Here is a 23,840-nt window from a genome sequence, read left to right on the forward strand (position 1 = left end):
GGAAAGAAAATGACAAATATTGAAGGCACTGGGAAAATAGGTATAGTAATGCACTATTGGTAGAGGTGCACAATTTGGAACTGTGTGAAAAAGTCAGTAAATTGTGCCTAACCTTTCATATAGCAAAATACTATTAGGTAAATACCCCGGAGAGATCAGAGAAAGAGAAAAAGAACTTGTATGCATAAAGCATTTGTAGCAGATGGCAGAGTTGGGGAAGGACTGAACAAATTATGGTATATGAATATAATTAAATACAGTTGTGTTGTAACAAATGATGAAGGGGGAATGGTTTCAGAGAAACTTGGGAAGATTTGAACTGATGCAGAATGAAGTAAGCAAGACTAGGGGAACAATTTACATGTTAGCTGTAATGTTGTAAAAACAAACAACTTGAAACATTAAGAAATAGAATTAACTTGAAGAACAACCATGAAGGAGACGGAAAAAATAGATTTTTGTTAATTAAAATTAAAAAAAAAAGTTACGAAAAAAGAGCTTGTTATATAGTGAATTGGTGGTTAGCCTTGAAATCAAGAAGTCTTGGGTTTCAGCATTACCTCTGATCCTTACTGGCTTCATATTTACATAAAAATAAAGTTATTTATTTGCTGTGATCGTGGACACACTGTCCCAAGGCAATTTTCAAAAATTGTGAGTAACAAATAAATTGCTGTTTTATATTAGCAGGGTGGTTTGTTTATTGGGATTTCCTCCACCTGGATACATTCTGCAGGCCTGTCTCTACCTCCCACCAATAAAATATATCTATATAACTATTCTTCACCATTTTTATATATACGTATGTTGGCACGTATGTACATATACATACGTAAATATATACATATACACACATGCTTTTCCTGGGTCATTGTAAAATAGTTTTCAAACTTTTACTTTCTTTTGTTTTTAGGTCCTTCACAAATATTTTTTGTTTGACACTATACTCAAATGAAATGCTTGTTTGCATATCATAATATTGGTTTATTAACACATGTAAATTGTGTGTAATAAAGGCCAGTTTTTTGTCTTTTCTTGTCTGTTTACTCAGATAGTGACTTTATAATAAAAGATAGTTCTAATTAGGATATAGAATATATAGTCAAGAGTGAATGGAAAATATGTAAAATGAAATCCTAAAACAATTATTTCTTCATTAGTCACGCACATATCAAAAAGAAATAGTAATATTATGACTAAAATTTATTTTCTCAGTTTCTAGATGCATTGGAATTATCCCAGAGCCCTATGTTATTGCAATTCATGACAGAAATTCTTTGTCGAGACCAGAAGCATGTAATAGAAGAATTGTTTCAAACTACTTTCCAAAGGATTTCTAGAAGGTAAATTATTTTTGAATTTATGAGGTGCATACAGATAATTTAGAGTTTATTTATACATATTGTATCAAATTTGATTTTTATAGTGGCCCTGTGAGATGACATAATGCAAATATTTTTTCCATTTTGCAGGTGAGGAAACTCAGAAAGATAAAATGACTTGCCCCGAGGTCACATAGCTAGTAAGCGACTGAGCTGGGTCAAAACACCTGTTTTCGGTCTCTAAGATGCAGTTTTTTCCCCAGAACACTACTGTTGTCTCTTCTGTAATGTGAAATAATAGTGAACCATCCCTTCCACTGGGCTATTGTGAGGACCAAAGAATATATAATGTATATGAAAACATTTTTCTAAATGTTTAGATTTACTATTTAAACTTGAACTCTTATGATGATGATGATGATATTTTAGTCCTTAAGTCTGTAATTTAATAACCATGGGTTCTCCTTCTGCTGGTTCAGTGATGTATTTATAACTTAGTAGATGACTTACAAAACTTAGTAGGTGCCATAATAAAAAAAAAATCGTCTTGTGATTCAACTTATAAAGAACTTCACTGACCTTAATGAGGCTGGTCTTTGGATAATAGAGATGAAGTTTATCCTTGGACTTGGCAGTTGAATCCTTTCTAGATTTATAGGACCTGCCAAAGCACTTATTCTACTGGCTTAGCCTTTGAGAACCTAGGAGGATCATATCCATTCAAGTTTGGGTTCAGTCAGAGGGCCACACTTGAGGACCTAGAGGCCCACATGTGGCCTTGAGGCCGCAGGTTTCCTGCCCCTGGTAAGATTTAGAAGGAAGGAGGAAGAAGAAAGAGTGTTAATGAAGAGGCTATGTGAAAGATTGCTTGAAGTGTATTTAATAGAGCTATGAGGGATGAAAGACAGAAGAAAAGTGATAGACATGGTATGTGCATAAATGCCTATGTTAACTGCTGAAGCAAAAATAGATATTTTGGTCAAAATGTTTCTAAGTTCTGATCACTAAGTGGCAGCATTGCCTACGGACATCTTTACTTAAATGGTCAGCAGTGTTGTGGTGCAGAATAGCCTCATGTGTGTGACAAGGTGATTCATACATATCCACATTTTTAAATTTTAATTTCCACCTTTTATTGATGGGAGTATATGTAAGTCTTTCCCAATCTCATCTGGACACAGTGGAATACACAGGTTGAACACATAATAATATAATGTGATGATGGTGAATGGAAAACTATCTTTGCCATCACAGTCTTATTCCTGGATTATTGACAATTTTTCTTAATGTGGTTTCCTCAGCTTCTTCCACTTTAGAAAGGAAGAAGGAATATGGGGGTGAAGACAAGGAGAGGAACAACAGTGATTTAGGAGGTGGATGATAATGGCTCTGTTTTCATTCCATTTATTATGTATTAAATGGCTTCTGCTTTGTCATTTTGGTCAGTTTTGTACCTTATCAAGTTCACTTTTTGGTTGATAATAGGAAGAGCCCAAAATTCTTGTTTTTCTCAGGAGTAGTTGTGCCACACAAGTAGCTCTACTGGATATTGTGCACAGAATGTTCCAGAAAGATGATCTTTCAAATATGACCCGCCTGGCAATTGTGGATCGCTGTCTTCTGACTCTTTTGTGGCATTGCAGCTTGGCTGCTTTGCGGGAATTCTTTAGTAGTATTATAGTGGAAGCCCTTGATGTACTGAAGTCCAGATTTATAAAGGTACCACATATTTAATAAATTAAATGTTGCTTGTGTTTAAAATATAGATCACCTAGACTAATGTTGTTCAGAACAATATACTGATTAATTATACTGTTAATGTTTTCTGCTAAGAAACAGTTTCTGTATTGTCCACTAACTCCATTCTGAAAGGGTCTGTGAGTGTCTGTGTGTATTTCCAAATACTTGGTAAACACCGAAATGACAAACTGTAAACATGAGTACAATCTTAACATTAACTAGTTTAATTCTTCAGAGTCCTGTACAGTACAACTTCATGTGAAAATAATTATGAACAAAGTTACCTGTGGTTTCACTTTTTTCAGTTTTTATTTCTTGTACACAGCCACATGTACTTAATAATAGCTCCGGTTTCTATAGTGTTTTAGGGTTTGCAAAGTGCTTTCCTTAATCCGGTGAAGTAGATAGTACATGTACAAATATTCACATTTTATAGTTGAAGAACGAGAGGTTCAGAAAAATGACTAGCCAGTGACACAAATAATATCAGAGTCAAGACTTGCCCACATTTTTCCCCACACCAAGTCCAGCATTCTTTCCATACTGCTACTCGGGCCTAAGTATCTGGACACCCTGAAATTTATGATGCTACCTATATAATGTCTAATTACTTATATCTAAATTTTTGGCCTTGGTACAACTAACTAATCAGTTATGTGACAATTGCATTAAGAATTTTTATATTAGTACTTTTAATAAGCATTGCTTCTTAAATGGTGTATGTTTGTGTGTAAACACACATATATTCTGAAAGAGGAACAGAAAGGTACTGGTATTGCTAGAAGTATTAATGTTTATCTTATTAGTGAGATAATGACTGCTAGAAAGTTATATGACAAGATGGTGATTTTTGTGTTCAATTTTTTTAGTTTAGTGAATCTACCTTTGATACTCAAGTCACCAAAAAGTTGGGCTATTATAAGATGCTTGAGGTATTATATTCTCGTCTCCCGAAAGATGATGTTCACTCCAAAGAATCTAGAATTAATCAAGTTTTCCATGGTTCTTCCATTGTAGAAGGAAATGAACTCACAAAGACACTTATTAAGTAAGTTTTTACTTAAGCCCTTTTATAATTTATATATATCCTTTTGACATATACTGTGAAGAGATGTTAAATTTATATATCTGATAATAAAATGTAAATGCTGACATTTTCGGTGATATAGTTCTTAATTTTTGTTATTAGTAAACTTGGATATATTTATTCGTGAGAAGCAGAGATTTTTCACTCAATCATGATCTTTCATAAAGAATCGCATTCACTTTTAATTTTTTGTGATTCTTTTCTCCTGTAGCTTGAGACAGGCTTTTAGAACTATTATTTGTAGTACAATATAAAGTTGAATAATGTGCTAATTTTATGTAATTTAAGATAATTATATATGAATTTGTAACAAATACAGTGTTTTTCAAAGCAATATCAACTTGTTATGAGATTGACTGAATATAGGAGTGTCTAATGGAATTGAAAACTAGTGACATTTGAGGCTAAGATATATCATTAAGTCATAGTGTTTGGTTCAAATGGAAAATTAATCATAATTTTGGGTGTATTTTACAGATTGTGTTATGATGCATTTACAGAAAATATGGCAGGTGAGACTCAGTTACTGGAGAAGAGAAGACATTACCATTGTGCTGCATATAACTGTGCCATTGCAATTCTCTGCCGTGTATTCAGTGAAATGAAATTTTACCAGGGCTTTCTGTTTACTGAAAAACCAGAAAAGGTAGGCCCTTTCAGGAGGAATTTACTATTGCTAACATTGTTATTTATGTCAGATTTGAGGAATTACATTAAACTAATTGAAAACTGTATGTCAGATGATCAGATTTCTTGTATAGTATTTCTGGGTGGATATGGATGAATTTAAATACGTGATTGTTATAGCTATGATTTTTCTCTCTTACGGCCCTGATAGCATTGTTGGAAAATGTCTTCTTGTAGTCAAATACTGTCTGTTGGCTTTACATAGCTTTAATGAAAAGATTGTCACAGTTCTGTTACTTGTCATGTTGTTCATACTGCATATTTCTATTTATTCTTTGTTTTTGCAGAACTTGCTTATTTTGGAAAACTTGGTAGACCTGAAACATTGCTATACTTTTCCTGTAGAAGTTGAGGTAAGGAAAGACTTTCTACATTCAGTGTAGCTTTTAAAATATTGATGAGCATTTTTTTAATCATTTTGCAATTTAATTGGAACCCAATTTATCAAAATTCTCAATTGACTTTTTCCCTTCATTTGATATTTAGGAGAAGGACCAAATGATAACAAGATAAAATGATGTTAGGCATTTGGACAAAAAACAACTTGAGAAGTTATGGTGCTGATTCATGTTCAGTCCTTTCTCCTACTTGTGGTACTTTGGTGGATCTTTGACTTCATTGGTGTGAGAATTCCCTCCACCAGTGTAATTTAAAACTCCTCTGTGCCTTCTCATTCTTGCCCAAGGTCCCAAAAAAAGGATTTGAGTTCCAATTTGGTGAATCTGAGTCTGGTGCTCTCCCATTGCACCAGCTCTCCCACTGTCCCCTTTTATAATGAGACTGCATTTGGAATGCTTTGTTCAGTCTTAGGTGCCACAATTAGGACAGATATTAATGATTTGAGGGCAAAAAAATAAAGCAATGGCTAGAAAAGTTACAAAGAAGTAAATTTTGTATTTCAAAATGTAAATGTAAGGAAATACTTCCTAGCAATTAGAACTACCCAAAAGTGGAATGAACTGCCTTAACAACTACTGGGCTCTTTCAGAGAGGTCTTGAAGGAAAGCATAGAAGATTCCTTGTTGGGTATGTTGTAGAGGGAATATTTTTTTAGGTACAAGTTGACTGAATGGCCTCTGAGATTGTACGTGATGTGTATTCAAAGCATAGGGAGTCATCTGTTTGAATACATCGAGGAAGGAGATAAAATCTGAAGTTTGGAAAATATCAAAAAGCGTCCTGGCCAAAGTTTAGATGTTTTCATTTTCTTTGTCTTACAGGTCCCTATGGAAAGAAAGAGAAGATATATTGCTATTAGAAAAGAAGCCAGAGATGCAGCAAATGGAGATCCAGGTGAGAAACAGTGAAAAAGTAGCTCCTGCTAATACTTTTTAAATTAATGTGTTTTTTTTTTCAGTTAGGCATTTATTTTCCCTTCCTTTCACTTTACTCTTTGAGGGAAGAAAAAGTAAAACAAAACTCTTGTAACAAATATGAATATACATAATCCAGCAAAAAAAAATTCCCATATTGACCATATCCAAAAATGTTTGTTTCATTCTTCATATTAAATCTGTTCTTTGTCAGGAGGAAAGTACTGCTAATGTTAAAAATTATACATAGAATACGTAATGCTTGGATATGACATTTGAAAAGAGGAATATTTTTCAAGTCATTCCCACAGAAACATAAGTGGCCAAGTAGGAGGCCAAAAATTCCATGGGATAAGACTTCATAAGTAGGACATGTTCTTTAGACAGAATAAGGAATTATTGGTTCTGTTCAGTAAGTCTATACTCATTGGGTCAGGTGAAAGTTTAATTAATTGAATGTTTCCTTATGTGGTGTGCAAAATGACAATTTTGAAAGTGATAAAATCAATTAATTTGTCCATCTAAGAATGAATTAGAGCAGGTAGATGGTGAAGTGGATAGATCACCAGGCCTGCGTCAGGAAAATCTGAGTTCAAATTCGGTGTCAGACCCTTACTAGCTATGTGAGCCTGACCAAGTCACTTAACCCTGTTTGCCTCACTTTCTTCATCTGTAAAATAATTATCATGACATATTTGTTAATGGTTTATTTTTATTACAAACATTTTTTGAAATCTTGGCAAAAACATATTCTCTACACTAGGTCCTAGAATGACCTACAAATCCATATGTGCAATACAAAGTAGTTCTTTGCTAATGATACTTTTAGGCAAAGATAGATTTTTTTCCTTCACTTCTGTCATGGTAAATGCTTTTTTTATTCATTCATGCTTTTTTTCCCCTTTTTCTTTTTTTTTTTAAAGAGGGGCCTCATTATTTGTCTTCATTGTCGTATATGGCAGACAGTAGTCTGAGTGAGGAAATGAGTCAATTTGACTTTTCTACTGGAGTACAGAGCTATTCATACAGTACCCAAGATTCTAAAGCTACTGTTGTTCATTTCCGGAGACGGGTAATAACATTTTGAAATATATTTCTGGAGAAAAATTAGTTTAAGTATGCTTAGTATATGATGTGAAATTTAGTACATGATTCTTTTTATACACGTGCAATGGGAAACATATGCGTGTGCGCGTTAGCCAGAGACCAGATAGTATTGTGGATAGAATGCTGGGCTTAGTTAGGACTAGGCAAGTTTCTCCATCTGCTACTGCTTGGCTGTGTGACACTAAATGAGTTTCTTAATCCCTCTGTACTTCAGGCTGCTGTTTAGGACTTCTCTTCTAAGTGATAAGGTGGGTTGTGATCTGTGTTGGTTGAAAAAGTTTCGATACCCAATTTCCCACACTTCTTATACTTTACTCTTTTCTGCATGTACTGCAGTCCAGTGACACAGGTCTCCTTGCTCTTCTCACTCACACTCAGCACTCCACTTCCAAACTCCAGGCATTTTCACTGCCTGCCTCCCATTTTGGGGATTCTTTGCTCTTTATTTCCCATCTCACTGATTTCTTGCCTTCCGTCAAGCATCACCTAAAATTCTGCCTTCTGAAGGAAGTCTTTCATGGTCTTCCTTAGTGCTAGGGCATTCCCTCTGTAATTATCTCCCAGTATGCTTCCTTTCGTGCTACAGTATATTTATTTTGAGAGCAGAAAGAAGACTTTGAACTAAAATTTGGTTAAAAGGGTATATTACTTATGCTTTAAGCAGAAGATAATAGTCACATGCCTAGGTATCACTAGGGTCTTTAATGTATCGTTGAAAATACTTTATTTTTGAGAATTTGTGTGTGTGTATGTGTGCGCGCATACACCTCTTTCCCATCCTCCAGGCTGCCTCCAAAAATGCCTCAGTTGTCTTCAATCGAATCGAAGTTTGCTATACTCCAAATGGCCTCTTTTTAGATGCAAACTTTTGCATCTTAGCCCACTTATTTGATCTAAAGTAGGTAAGATGTGAATAAATCAGGATCTGAACCCTTCAACAATAGTGTTGTTTGTTTTGTTTTGTTTTTAAGATGAACTTGCCAACCGAAATGAATGTATGGGGAGATAGTTTTGAGCAGGAAAATGTTCTGAAAACTCTTACCTACTCGTGGTCACTGCCACAATACTCAGATAACCAGAAACTTAGGGGCAGCATGTCAACATCCCACTTGTGCAAGTGTGGTGATAAAAAATTATCCAGCCTACAGTAAGAGAAACTGAGGCAGAGCTCTGAGCCAATGGCACTTTATTAAAGGGTCCATGGTACCCTCCAATGAAGTGAACCTCAGATCATCCTCACGATGATCTGATATGCCTCCTTCTTCCAGGGCCCTGCTTTTATAGGGTTAGATATGTAAACATTCCAGAACAGCTATACCAGGTACAGAATAATTTCATTGGTTGATATATGACACATAGCCTAAAATAAGCAAAACGATATATCAGCAAAGTCACGAGTTGGGCAAAGCAAGGAATATTTCCACTGAGTAGATGGTCAAACGATGGTCATAAGATGGGCTTCTGCTCATGTTGGACAAGAGAGAATGGTCCAGGGGCACAAAAATAATCTGGGGGACTTTCCATGTAGTTGACTCACCTCCACAACACTGGGCTTGGGTCACCATGATGAGGAAAAACAAGAGTGGAGCATCTTCAGCCAGCTTCCCGGGATTACACAAGTGATATAATTTACAACTCACAGCTCTGGGGCCAAATAAACAGAACTTAAAATCATATCAAATTGATTGATACTGATTGGAATAGAGTAGGTGTCTTCAATAAATCAACTTCCTCACAAGGTTGCTTATTTCTGCTTTAGTACTTGAATAATTCTTAAAGGTCAGACATTTTTTCAGCATTCTCCAAGACTTCCTAAGATTTTCAGGTAGTTTTTAGTGTTTTCAGGCTATAAAATTCTTTAAAAATCTTTAAAAAAAACCTTTGCCTAAATTTGCTCTGTGTGTTATTATCTAGCTGTTCCTCTTTTGCATTTCTCTCTTCCCTAAGTTAATAGCCTAAGAGGAAAGCCTGTCAGTCCTGAAAAACTGAAATAGAATGTGCTGGTCCCTGATGTCAGATTGTTTACAGTCTTGTGGAGTACAGCGAATATTTATATAAATGGATATTTAGGCATAGGAGGCAAGAACGCAAAAGGAATCAGTGGATTAGGCTAGAGTTAATAAGAAAATGGTGCTTTAAGGAAATGAGTTTGGAAGCAAAGAAGGATCAGGAATTTGCCTATTATATTCTTAAAACCAGAAATCTCATAATATTCAGTAGTTCCTCCAAAATATTATTGTACTGAGGGTTTATTTTGTGCGTTCTTTAAAGAATGGCATATACATTGAAGTTGAAAACATAATATAGCAATCTCTTGATTTCTTATTTTTCTATAGGAACGTATTGACTCTACAGTCCAGGATGATGTAATGGAGTTAGAAATGGATGAACTAAATCAGCATGAGTGTATGACAACCATGACAGCCCTGATTAAGCATATGCAGAGAAATCATATCACACCTCACATAGAAGAGGTATTATTTCATTCCCACATCCTTTTCATTTATTTTGTTTGTTGAGGTTATGTTGAAAAATAAGTTCTGGATAAATAAATTCTTAGTTACCTCATTTCAAAGTAATTGTATATAGTATAAACAGGTAGTTTCAGTCTTTTTTCTTTATCTATATAATTTTGAGTGTACATGGGAATCGTGTAGCTGGAGGTGGAAGGAACATCAGAAGGCATCTAATCTAACCCTCATTGTACAGATAAAGAAAATGAGGCCTTGTGAGATTAAGTGATTTGCCTAGGGTATTATAAGTAGTTAGCTTTAGAAGTAAGATTGGATTGAACCCAGTTCCTCTGATTCCAGTGCTAGTGAATGCTCTTTGTACTGTGTGTGTGTGTGTGTACACATATACACATATATGCATATTTATATTGTTTCAGGGTTCAGAGCCAACAAATCTTCCTCCATGGATGAAGTTTCTTCATAGTAAATTGGAAAATCCATCAACACCACTAAACATTCGTCTCTTCTTAGCTAAACTCATAATAAATACTGAAGAAGTAAGTAATGTTATGTGTAATTTTTTTATTTTTCGTTTCATTATTTAGTAGTGAATTTAAACACACTAAATAAGATAAGCATTTCTTTTATGCATTCAGAACAGAAAAAAAGATCTCATATTTTCTGAGCTATCTGCCACTCTTTTCTTATTTTTTAACCCTTTTTTCTCGTGTTTGTAACCCCATTACTGGTTCCTCTTCTTCCAACCTCCTCCTCCAAAGAATTGTTTGTGAAAGAAAAGTAGTCACAATACTCAATAAACTATTTCTGGAATATAGTCCCTTTTTATCTTTGGAAGAATTTAGCACACTTGGAATTCTTCTCACAGGTCTATACCAAAAAAAAAAAAAGATGATCATTCTGTGTAAATTTTGATGCTTGCATTTTTACTACTCTGAGCAATATGATGTTTAGAATACACACAGACAGAGTACTTGGCTGGCAACAAAACTCAGTGGTTTTCATTAATATAGAATCTTTAATAATAATAATTGCTAATAGTTATATGGCACTTTCAGGCTTGCAAAGCCAAAGCATTTTACTATCCTCTTAAAAGTAGTTATCTAGGGAAATTACTTGAAGATATTGTCATTTCTAGAACCCTTTATAAGGTGTTCTTTTGGAATTTCTCTCAGGTTCCATGACACCTTTTTTCTCTTATTCAGGGGTGGCAACAGTTCATCCTTTGGATTTGAGTTTAAATTTTTGAAACATACCGAAGTCATTTAGAACCACAAACTAGGTCTGCATGTCATTCAGGTGAAGAAGGATTCCTGTGGGTTACTTTATTTTAATCTCTGTAGAAGTTACCCCAGCAATAGTATTGCATAAAAAAGTAAACTGTTATCATTCATCTATGGTTTTAAGGACTTAGATATAGATTGAATAAAGAATCTTTTTAGCCGAATTTATTTTCTTGAATTGACTATATTTTGGACCTAGTTCGGATTTGAATATAAAAAGTTAACTGTTGGAACAGGTGTTCAAAATTCAGTATTGCTTTTTAAAAAATAACCCTTTTATTTTGGTTTTAAATTTTTTGTCTAGGTGTTCCGGCCATATGCAAAACACTGGCTTAATCCTTTGCTACAGCTGGTTGTTTCTGAAAATAACGGAGGAGAGGGGATTCACTATATGGTGGTAGAGATAGTAGTAGTTGTTCTTTCGTGGACAAGCATCGCTACACCCAAAGTAATGATTTTATACATAATTGAATTATTTCAATATTTTTACAAATACCTAATAGCATGTAATTTATCCATTTTATCAAATACGCTTCCGTATTGTTAGCATTTTGCAAAATGGGTAAATATTTTAAAAGTGAATAACTTAGTCCTAAGAGATTTCAAAATTTTAAATTTAATTGTTTTGACATCAAAAACATTTTTGTTGTTAGCTTTTTTCAACAAAAATAAAATAAAAATAATAATTGTTAACATTTATGTGGTATTTGAAGTTTGCAAAGCATTTCTCAACTACAGTGATGCCTCATTTATTCAGTATCATTGGAGAATTATATGTTCCTGAAGACTGAATTTTTCAGATAAATGAAGCATACTCCTTTCAGAACGAGAAAAGTTTTAAACACTTTAAAGTATATGCCTTTGTAATGTGTACAGGACACAATTTAATGTTTTTTGATGGCTAATGGTAATTTTTATTTCATTATTCCAAAGATTCATGAATTTGGAGAAAATTCATTTATGAATTGACTTTTGCATTTTTATTAAAATATTTTAGTATTTTATTAAATATTTTAAGTTTACATATGACAATATAATTTCCATATATTTCAGGGTGTTCCTAAAGAGGAACTGCTGGCAAATAGATTACTTCAGTTCTTGATGAAACACGTCTTTCACCCAAAAAGAGCTGTGTTTAGGCACAACCTTGAAATCATAAAAACTGTTGTTGAATGCTGGAAGGATTGCTTATCTATACCATACAGGTATGAAGTTAGCAGGAGGCTTTCTTAAAAAAAAACCCCACAAACTGATGTTTAAAAACTAATTGCTAGGAAGGTACATTTCTTAAAAGGTAATTGTTTTATAAACATTTATGTTTGAGTGGAAGGGACAGATAATAAACCATAAAATTTAGTTGTATTGAACAGGATATTGGTTGAGCTAAATCTCAATCCTGATTGCTTTTATTCCATATTATTTGATTTTCTTTTTATAAACTCTACAAGTTTAGGTAAATATAGTGTCTTTTTGTGTGTTCAGACACTTAAATACACATGGACTTAGTTTGATTATGTATGGTAATACATTATTTTAGCTATGATTTGGATTTTATTAACATCATTTAAGTTAATCAATTGAGAAAATTATAATAAGACTTGTTACTATTTAAAATTTTTTTTTTTAATTTTTAGGTAATTGGGGTTTAATGAATTGCCCAGGGCCACACAGCTAGTAAGTGTCAAGTGTTTGGTTTGAGGCTGGATTTGAATTCAGGTCCTCCTGACTTCAGGGTCGGTACTCTATCTGCTGTGCCACCTAGCTGCCCCTTCATTACTTTTATATTCTATCCATTTTATCCCATTGTATTTTGCTATTTGATACCCTTAGAATAATTTTAAAAGTACATAATTCTAAGAGTGAAACAGTTCTAAAAGCATCTTAATTTTAATAAAATAATTAAATGAAATTTAGAGATAAATTTGAGGGGACAGGTAGAGAAAAGGGAAGAAAGAACATATTCAAATGTATCAATAGCAAAACACTAGATTAACCTGAATGCAAATAAATGAAAAGTCAGTCATAAAGTAATGGATGATAGAGGCAGCCAGATAGTTCAGTGGATAGAGCACTAGGCCTGGAGTCAGGAAGACTCGAGTTCAGATGTGGCCTCAGACATTTACTAGCTGTACATAATCTCTATTTGCCCCAATCCACTGGAGAGGGAAATAACAAGCCACTCTGATGGAGTGCAACTCTCCAGTATCTTTGCTAAGAAAATCCCATGGACAGTGTGGTCCATGAGGTCATAAAGAGTCGCACACAACTGAACAACAAAACAAAAACAATGTATGTGAGAAGGATGTGAAGGAAAAACAATAAAATTATAGAATTTCATAGGGAAAGGTTCCATAGGTCTCTGAATTTTCTGGTGTATACTTTTCAAAAGTATTTTTATCAATGTTAATTTACAACTTAATGGACCATTTATATATAGTTTTTTTTCCTTTTGTTCTTGTGTTTCAGGATAATATTTGAAAAGTTTTCCAATAGAGACCCCAACTCAAAAGACAATTCTGTAGGAATTCAGTTATTAGGAATCATAATGGCAAATAACTTACCTCCCTATGATTCAAAAAGTGGTATAGAAAGTACAAGGTGAGAATCACATCTTTTCGCATTGATGTTAAAATGTAGTTGAGCCAGATTGAGCAAAATCTAGTAAAGCTTTTTATTTAAAATTTCAATGCCAGGGACCAGAATCCAGGTCAATAAAAACTATGCTTTTTTAATGATTTAAGAAGGACATTTAGTATGAAGGATTGTGTTGTAATTATATGGGAAATATTTCTGGGAATTTTATTTTGTAGGAATTAGTTTTGTTGGTTATGGGCAGAAAATCAGCAATTGGAGGGCTCTAGGCAGGCGGTGGAAAAGTCCAGGGATTCATGAGTGGATGTTAAAAGAATTGAGAATGCATGGTACCTGGGTACTTCATAAAATGGTCCTTATGTAACAACCTCTTTTCTTAATCATTTTGATAGATGGCTCACAGTCTTCCTCTTACTCCCAACTCCTGTCCTCCTAATTAAAGGTTTCAACATACGTAAAAGTTTTATATATAAGAGAAGAGAGGTATTATTAGTGTTTTCTCAGATACTTTTTTTTTTTGGTCCCACATTTTTGCTATTTTTTCTGTATCCTCTGATACCTTGAGAATCAGTCTCTCACTGCCCTCATAATTGTAGCACTTCATTATAGGCCTCCTCCTGGTACATTTGATCTAGTCCAACTGCTTTCTCTTAATTTTTCTTCAGTGCTATTTTCATCTATTATTAATATAACCAAGATTGTGATACAAGTTGTGATGGTTCTTCAATGGCACAGTTTTGATGTGAAAACAGTTAGTTACAAAAATCTTTGTAGATAGTTTTGCTCTTTTGTCCATTTTTTTTGTCCTTCCAGTTTCATCAGAGATAATTATGACTAGGAAAGGAGGTGAGCTAGGCACATTGCAAAAAAGATCTACTGATGGGCAGCCTTAGTACCATAATGGCATGTCCAAAATACTAAGGAAACTGAAGGAAGGCTTTAGCATTTTGGATGGATCATCTCTGGAGAGTTTATGAAAAAACATGAATAAGAATCACAGAATAAGAATGTGTGGAGAGTTTACAATCTTCACTAATGGTACTCTCTTTAGATGGACTACCTATATTAATGAATACATAGATCCATTGAAGTAAAGATGTACTTCACACAGTTTTCCATATACAGTTGCATCATAGCTTTTACGTAATAATAGATTAATATTTCCAAAAGCTTTCTTGAATAATGTCCAGGATTTTCTTGGTGTTTTGATACCATTGCACCTTGGACTAGCATCCTCATTGAAAATTTATTTTCAGTTCTCCTTTCTGGGTTGTGATGAAAAGCTTATAGTACTTCATTTCATGTGTAGTTTGGATCATAGCAAACTAGTTGAATGATTTTATACAAATTTGCTTCCTCTATTTGTAATCTGTAGGTACTTTCAAGCTTTGGTCAACAACATGTCTTTTGTAAAGTATAAAGAAGTGTATGCAGCTGCAGCAGAAGTGTTGGGATTAGTTCTTCAGTATATTGCTAAGAAGGAAAATGTAAGTGAACTTTTATGTAAATTACTTTTTCTTATGATAATTTATAATTCCACCAACATATTGAATATGTACTATATAGAAAGTCTTTTTGTGGGCACTAAGAAATAATCCCTTTTTTTCAAGGAACTTCTGATCCATTAGTGTAGAATGTGAAAATTCAAAGAAAAAGAACAGTGCCATGAGAGCTTAGAGAAAGGAGGGATCCCTTTTACCTGAGTATTTTAGAGAAGGAAAGCCACATAAAGAGCGTGGCACTTGAAAGAAAGGGTGATTTTAACTGGTAGAATGTTTCAGGTTTAGGAGATAGAAGAAAGAAGAGTGGATCATATTTAAGGCATGCAGAGTAGTATAGTTTAGATAGAATACAGGGCATATGAAGGGGAAGTAAAGTAGGTTAGAATGTATTTTTTTTAAATGGCCTCAAATGCCAAGCCAAAGAGCTTGTGGGAAGCCATTACGTGTATTTAGAAAAGCATATTATTTTCCCCAAGAAAGCTTAGAGAAGTATTCTGTGACTAAAGAACTAATGGACATTTTCACTTTTAAAAGAGTTTTAAAAGATATTCCGTGAATAACAGTTCTCTTTAAGCCTAAAAACTGTAAAACTCATGTAACTGGCCATCACTAGGCTGTGCAGACCAGATCAGCCAAATGTTTCACTCATCCAAATGCTGGTGGGGCTCCCATCAACACAGCTCTCGGGTTTATTCTTTAAGCCAGAAACAAGCCTAAATACCAGGATACAGACTGCTGTAAAGCCTCTTCTGCCTTTCCTTCTTAATTTAGAGGTGAAGGCAAAGAGCAGCTGGCATTTATTAAAAGCTTCACTTCCCTTCAGTTCCAGACAGCACCAGCTGGTGACAGCGAAGTCAGTTTTCTCTCCCACCAATTAGGAATAACTCAGCAGAAGCCTTGTGTCAACTGACTACTTCTCATTGCGAGAGCACGAATGGAGCCTCTTCTCTGCTCCAGTGTTGCCTCTTCAGTTCTTCTCAGCTTGCTGTGTCAGAGTCTTCTCTCAAATTCTTAACTGTCTATTTCTAGGGCTTAGATGAGGATCCTCCTGACTCTTCTTAGGGGCTCCCCTTTCACCTCAGACTTCCTCTATGAATAAAAATTTATACCTCAGCCTCTAAATGTTTGTATGTGTGTATAAAATTTCTTTTCTTTTCCTTTTTAAAAGTTTTAGCCATAATCCAGGCTGGTCCACTGTTTCTTTATACTCATTTTTTTCATATGCTCATTTCTTCAGTTCTCAGTAAGAAATAGATCTTTCTTTGCCTCTTATAAAATCAAACTGTTCCCACACAAAGAGGTATTTAAACCTTTTCATTTATGCCATAGTTCATTTTCAGTCCAAAATTGCTAAAATGCTCTTTGAAAATGGTTTCTGAATAAACATATATTAACAGTTTTAGTAAATCAAAGTTCTTTTCCTACCTGTTTTAGCTATCAGAATATTGAGCTGCAGCATTGGCAATATCTTACATACTTTGACAGTTAATATTTTTTCTTTAAAAAAAAACAGTTATGTTTTCTGCCCTTTTTAAGCACTAAAGTATACCATTTATCCTAAAGGGACAGTGTATCTTACACATAAAGTGCTGTGTGTGGTTTATTCTTCGTTCTGGAAGAGGACCATGACATCAGGAAGATGATGCTATGACTTACAAGTGAATCGGATTTAAGTGAGGGAGGGCACTGCAAAGTTACCAGCCTCACTTTCTCCTTGGGAGCCATCTGGGTCCAGTGGCCAGATATAGATCAGGACAACTGGAGATGGCCCAGAATGCAGTGGGAGACCTTGGTCTTTTTAAGCTAAGGCCTTTCTGAGTTTTCATTTTGAGGAAATTCCAATTCATTGATGAGGGTTGTTTAAGAAGTGAGCCAAGGGATGGCCCCTTTAATTAAAAAAAAAAATCAAACTGGGATGAGAAGACCTTCAGAGTTTCTGGACAGAAGAGAAACAATTACTAATTTTTTTTGTTTTGTTTTGTTTTTGGGTGGGCAGTGGGGGTTAAGTGACTTGCCCAGGGTTACACAGCTAGTGAGTGTTATGTGTCTGAGGCCGGATTTGAACTCAGGTCCTCCTGAATCCAGGGCCAGTGCTCTATCCACTGAGCCACCTAGCTGCCCCCGAGAAACAATTACTATTTATATTTGCTCTGAGCCAATAATATCCATTAAATGGTGCTTGTGTAGAGACCTATCAGTGAGAGCCAGCGTAGATTAGGTTTAAGGCACGATCTTTAAGAAAGCAATCTAGCCTATAAACACCAAGATATCTAGGTAGATTTCAGCCTTCAAAATTTACCTTCCTATAGGCAGAGCACTCTCAGGTAAGGGCATGATACATTATGTGGAGAGAGGACAGGACAGGACATGATGCCATGACTTGCAAGTGAATTACGTTTAAGTGAGGGAGGGTTGTGCAAAGTCAATAGCCTCACTTTCTCCTCTGGAGCTATCTGGGTCCAGTGGCCAGATATAGATCTGAGCAACTGGAGATGCCCAGGATGTGAGATTTATTCAGAGATAAAGTGCTATACAAACTTTAAAGTTCTATGTAAATATTAGTTATTATCATTTAAATATTTGAAGGGTATAATTTGGAAGGGGCATTATTAGAATTATTTCTCTTAGCTACCAAGAGGGGAACTAGGCACAGTGTTACTAAGTAACTGAGTACTATTAATTACTGAGTGACTAGGACCAGGTTACTGAGAGGCAGATTGTAGGTTTGATGGTGAGGAAGAAGACTTCCTAATAATTGGAATTATCCCAAAGAGGAATGTTCTGCTGTAGGAAGTTAGCAGATTCTCAAAGTCTTGAAGCAATGGCTAGATGATCACTTACTGAAGTTGTTGAAGAAGGAATTCTTGATCAGGTAACAGATTGGATTAGATAATTATTAAAATAGAGGTTCTTAACATAGGGATTATTAACCTGAAGTCTGGAAACTTTTTTGTTTTAATGACAGTGTTTCAATCCATAGGCTTGTCTGGACTGCCAGATGAGTCCATGATACAAAAACTGTTAATACCCCTTTTCTGCTGTCCCTTTCAGCTCTGTGATTTTATAAATGCTGAGAGTCAACTATAATTTGTTTTCAATTTGCATGTTTAAAATAAAATGTTAGCTAGGTGGCCAGCCATTATACTGTACATATTATAACTATTACAAGGAATAGGAAAAGTGAGTCAGTGTAATATGGAATCCTAATAAAGCTGCTCGCAGCCCCAGTATTCTAACTTCTTTATGAGCCCCACTGAACAGCAGGCATGCCCTGCTTTGACCACACAGTCTGATTTCAATATATTACAGGCCCCCAGGCTCAATCATAGGCTTCAATGAACAGCAGACCCACTGCACTGCCTCTAGCTAGCCTCTGCCCCCAGATCCAATTCACATATTTCCCACAGAAACAGGTGTGTCCATGCGCTCAACCACAACTACATCATCCTTCTTGACCAGACAGGACAACAATAGCTAGCCAATCAGAAAGCAGCACCAGAATGTAGAGCAGGATGCTTAACCACCAAACCATCGAAGGGCCCACCCTAAGATAGCACCTGGGCAGTAACAGTAAAAACTGACCTAGAATAAACTTAGGACATAGTGAGGCTTATTATAATATCATTATCATACATGTATCATACATGGTGGGGGGGGGTAGTTCTGTATGCATTGTGGGTAATCGCAAGCACAGTTCCACAAAGGCTGGGACCCATCCCCTATTACCTAATCCCTCAACAAACTCCTCCTGCCTTTTTAATATTAATCATATTCCTATATTCTATGAAAATTTTGATTGTATAATCAGCGTCTTACCCTCTGTAAAATTGTCATTTTGGCTTACTGAAATTGCTAATTCCTCTAAGGAACTTAGCCTCTCACCAGAGTGTAAAACCTCAAAACCATAATAAATCTCTCTAACTGGCTTAGAGTCAGTCTGAGTCTTTGGACTATATGAACACAATTACAAAACACTTTTCACACAAATAAAGTCAGATCTAAATAATTGGAAAAATATCAATTGCTCATCAGTAGGCCAAGCTAATATAAGAAAAGTGACGATTTTACCTAAATTAATTTACTTATTCAGTGTTATAACAATCAAACTACCAAAATATTATTTTATAGAGCTAGAAACAATAATAACAGAATTAATCTGTAAGAACAAAAAGTTCAGAATATCAAGGGAACTAATGAAAAGAAATGCAAAGGAAGGTGGCCTAGCTATAGCAGATCTTAAATTGTATTATAAAGCAGCAATCATCAAAACTACTTGTAACTGGCTAAGAAATAAAGTGGTGGATCAGTGGAATAGGTTAGGTATGTAACTCGCAATAGTCAGTGACTGTAGTAATCTACTGTTTGATAAATCCGAAGACCCCAGCTTCTGGAAGAAGAATTCACTATTTGACAAAAACTGCTGGGGAAAACTGGAAAATAGTATGGCAGAAATGAGGCATAGACCAACATCTTACATCCTATACCAAGATAAAGTCAAAATGGGTACATCTTTAGATATAAAGGCTGATACTATAAGCAGACTAGGAGAGCAAGGAATAGTTTACTTGTCAGATCTATGGAGAAGGGAAGAATTTATGACCAAACAAGAGATAGAGAACATTATGAAATGCAAAATGGGTAATTTTGATTACATTAAATTGAAAAGTTTTTGCACAAACAAAGCCAACACAATGGAGATTAGAAGGGAAGCAGAAAGCTGGGAAACATTTTTACAGCCAGTGTCTCTGATAAAGGCTTCAGTTCTAAAATATATAGAGAACTAACTCAAATTTATAAGAATGCAAGTCATTCCCCAATTGATAAATGGTCAAAAGGATATAAACAGGCAGTTTTCAGATGAAGAAATTAAAGCTATCTATAGTCATATGAAAAAATGCTCTAAATTATTATGATTAGAGAAATACAAATCAAACAACTCCGAGGTACCACATTACACCTATCAGATTGGCTAACGTGACAAAAGGATAAATGTTGGAGAAGATGCGGGAAAATTGAAACTAATGAATTGTTTGTGGAGTTGTGAACAAAGAGATCATAAAATTGGAAAAAGGACCCATGTGTACAAAAATATTTATATCAGCTCTTTTTGTGGTGGCAAAGAATTGGGAATTGAAGAGATGCCCATAAGTTGGGGAATGACTGAACAAGTTGTGGTGTATGAATGTAATAGAATATATTGTGCTATAAGAAATGATGAGCAGGCAGACTTCAGAAAAACCTGGAAAGACTTGCATGAACTGATGCTGAGTGAAGTGAGCAGAACCAGAAGAACATTGTATACAGTAACAGCAACATTGTGGGAAGAATAACTTTCATAGACTTGGCCCTTCTCAGCAATGGAAGGATCTAAGACAATTCCAAAAGACTCATCATAGAAAGTGCTGTCTGCATTCAGAGAAAGAACTATGATGTCTAAATGCTGATCAAAGCATACTATTTGATCTGTTTTTGTTGTTGTTTTGTTTTGTTTTGCTTTTTTCCCATGGTTCCTCCCATTAGTTCTAATACTTCTTTACAACATGACTAATATGAAAATATATTTAATATGAATGTATATGTAGATTGCACGCTGTCCTGGGGAATGGGGCAGAAAGGGAGGGAGAGAAAATTTAAAACTCAAAAGCTTATGGAAGTCAATGTTGAAAACTAAAATAAATTAAAAATTTTTTTTTAAAAAAAGAAGAAATTATTTAGAGATGTCCTGGCTGTAACACAATCTGACTTCATCAGTTTGAATGCTGTAAAGATAATCTCAATACTAAAAAGCCTTTAAGTTTGGAAGCAGTGGTAGTTCTACTCTGTTGCCTCTTTGAGGTTATCCTGGCTTATAAAAGGCTTTTGCTAGAAATAGTACAAGTTGTGACAGGCTTTACCAAGCCAGAAATTCTTTAACCAGGAAACATTTCATGTTCTCTTCTCTAAGAATGAGGCTTTCTTAGTTTCAGTAGCCCTGTCACCAGAAATTTTGCCACTGCTTAATGGGGTCTTTTGACTGGAGCTAACTACCAAGACATATGGTCTGTGTTGGTAGAAAATATGAGTACCCACTCCAATGAGCACATCTTTAGAAGTAGGGAAGAAACAAAGGCAGTCTTGCAGCTTTCCCCACCTCTTCTGTACTGTGTTAGGTATTTCTTGAACTGCGTTACTGAGGGATATATGGGGAAATAATAACTGTTGATATTTTTAAGTTTTTAAAAGTTTATTTAAGTAATGGGTAGTTATTTTGACATGCAATGTGAATTCTTGCCGGCACAGTCTATCCAATTTAATCAAGGAGTAAATTAAAAATTCACATTAAAGTGAAGTCTTTACACAGTTTAATAATTGCTTAAAATACTTTTAGCAAACTCTTGAAAGTTGGAGCTTAGAATTAAAGTGTATCCTTAGCTATTGTATTGTATTCAGCTGTATTACTATTTTATTTACTAGTACCTTCTAGTAACAAATTTGTTGGATTTTTTCCCCTCATACCAACTCTTTTTAGTTGAAGCGGCATCTTGCTGATTAATTTCATACTTGGATCTTAGGTGTATTTATTTTCAGAAAAAAATCAGTGAGAATGTTATTTTAGGTATTTTGTTATCAGTTTATGCTTCTCTGTGAGAAGTTCAAAATTAGAACGCTTGAAAGGTATTTTCTGCCCTCTCAGTATCTCATTCTTTTCTCCTTAATCTCTCCTGTGCCCATCATACATTCTAACTATCATTGTTTGTGCCTACTTCTCATCCCCTACCGAATTATAAGCTCCTTGTGATCTATAGTACCTTAACCTAATGTATGGTACATAATACTGTGCTGCCTAGTTGCCTCTAATTTCTTGAACTGATTGATTTCCTTAACTAAAATGAGAATAATAACATCTAATATACCTATCACACAGGTTTGTGGTGAAGTGGACAGTTTACAAAGCTTAAAAGTACTACTGATGTCAGTTATTATATTTTTATTTCTAGGTGAATCTATTAATTTTCATTTATGATCACTGAAACAGTTAAAAGTATAATTTGTCACTAGTAGTTGACAGAACATGTCCTTAAGTTTTCAGTCTTTTTCTTTGTTTTAAAGTTTACTTAATCTTCCAGGTGCTGGAGGACTCAGTTTTTGAGTTAGTTGTCAAACAACTGAAGCAACATCAGAATACTAAGGAGGACAAATTTATTGTATGTTTAAATAAAGTAGTGAAGACCTTCCCTCCTCTTGCTGATAGGTAAGATATTGAGTTATATGATCATTTTCTTGTTTTTGGTGATGGGAAAGTGTTGTTATTCTTCATCCTATTTATTAATAATGTCAATTTCAAGGTTTATGAATGCTGTGTTCTTTTTGCTGCCAAAATTTCATGGAGTGATGAAAACCCTATGTTTGGAAGTGGTACTGTGTCGTGCAGAAGAAATACACGATCTCTACTTACAGTTGAAGAGTAAGGATTTCATCCAGATCATGAGACATCGGTGAGTAGGGAAGTTGTGATCCATGTGCTTTGGCTCAACGGTCAGTGAGTGCATGGAATAGTCATTGAAGTATAAATAAAGTGGAAAAGAGCTCTATCTGGGAGTCAATTCCAGCTGGTCAGTTTTAGTCTTATCTCTTCCACTAACTTATTTATGTGGTTACATGGACAAGTCATTTAACCTCTTGGCTCTCATTTTCTTCATCTGCAAAATGAGGAGCTCAGAGAAGGTGATTACCAAGGCCCCATCCAGTTCTTAAGAGTCTATGCTTCTGAATATGTTGATCCAGAGACAGAAATTGAAGAGTCCTTTTTGAGAGCGTGGAGCAGATGTCTTTGAATATGTAGAGCAGATGAAGCTTACATGCAGCAGACTTATGTCTGTGGCTACTAATAGATTTATAATGAATGAACAGAAAGGCATGGTGGGGGAACAAAGAGCTAAGAGTAATTTTGTGGAACAGATACATTTTGATATTTGCCTAGGTAGTTTATAAAAACTCTATTTTAAAATTAGAACAAATTCAGTAAATACTGAGTGCATGCTATGTATAAAGCATTGGTGTTTGAAACCCATTTCTTTATCATAGAATCCTTCTTCTAGGTATTTAGTTTGATGTTGTAATTCCTTTTTCAAAAAATACTTATTTTAAATTAAAAAAATACTTAATTTTGTTATTGTGCTTTTCTTTAAATAGCTACAACTACCAGTGGTCTCTTCCCCACTCTCAGGCCAATAAAACAAGCCCTTATTAAAAATAATAAAAGAAATTTAGTTAAGCAAAACAAATCTATACATTGGCCCAGTCTGACAATGAATGCATTGTTCTGCACTTACAGCCCACAATCTCTCTGCTGAAGAGAGGGGAGGCATGCTTTTCTCTAAAGCTCTATAAGGACACAATTGGTCAGTGTTCTTGTAAGTCATTTTTAGTTACATTACCCATGCTCATGTACACAGGAGTGCTTGATACATCCTTTGTAATGAAGAAAGTAAAATAATCATGATGAATAAAGTAAAGTAAGGAAGATTATGTAACTAGTGGTTTTGGTATTTTTCACTCTAGAGATGATGAAAGACAAAAAGTGTGTTTGGATATAATTTATACAATGCTAGCAAAACTGAAACCAGCAGAACTACGAGAATTTCTCAGTTGTGTTGTAGAGTTCATTTCTCATCCTTCTCCAGTGTGTCGGGAAAAAATGTATAACATCCTGATGTGGATTCATGATAATTACAGGTATGGGTTTTTAGCAGAGTT

At 34.8% G+C, this 23,840-nt stretch overlaps 1 protein-coding gene across 1 annotated transcript in view; it reads left to right on the forward strand.

The window, feature by feature from the left end:
* PRKDC (protein kinase, DNA-activated, catalytic subunit) overlaps positions 1-23,840 on the forward strand; it is a 166,070-nt gene that overhangs the window by 78,674 nt on the left and 63,556 nt on the right. Inside the window, 16 exon segments of the mRNA XM_020992492.2 lie at positions 1,216-1,343; positions 2,837-3,041; positions 3,932-4,110; positions 4,627-4,795; positions 5,124-5,189; positions 6,057-6,129; positions 7,073-7,221; positions 9,593-9,730; positions 10,147-10,266; positions 11,315-11,458; positions 12,064-12,215; positions 13,477-13,608; positions 14,978-15,089; positions 22,211-22,335; positions 22,430-22,579; positions 23,646-23,819. Coding sequence (XP_020848151.1) covers positions 1,216-1,343; positions 2,837-3,041; positions 3,932-4,110; positions 4,627-4,795; positions 5,124-5,189; positions 6,057-6,129; positions 7,073-7,221; positions 9,593-9,730; positions 10,147-10,266; positions 11,315-11,458; positions 12,064-12,215; positions 13,477-13,608; positions 14,978-15,089; positions 22,211-22,335; positions 22,430-22,579; positions 23,646-23,819 — 2,216 coding nt within the window.

Source organism: Phascolarctos cinereus, unplaced genomic scaffold, assembly GCF_003287225.1.
Source record: "Phascolarctos cinereus isolate Bilbo 61053 unplaced genomic scaffold, phaCin_HiC Scaffold_4;HRSCAF=312, whole genome shotgun sequence".
NCBI lineage: Eukaryota > Metazoa > Chordata > Mammalia > Diprotodontia > Phascolarctidae > Phascolarctos > Phascolarctos cinereus.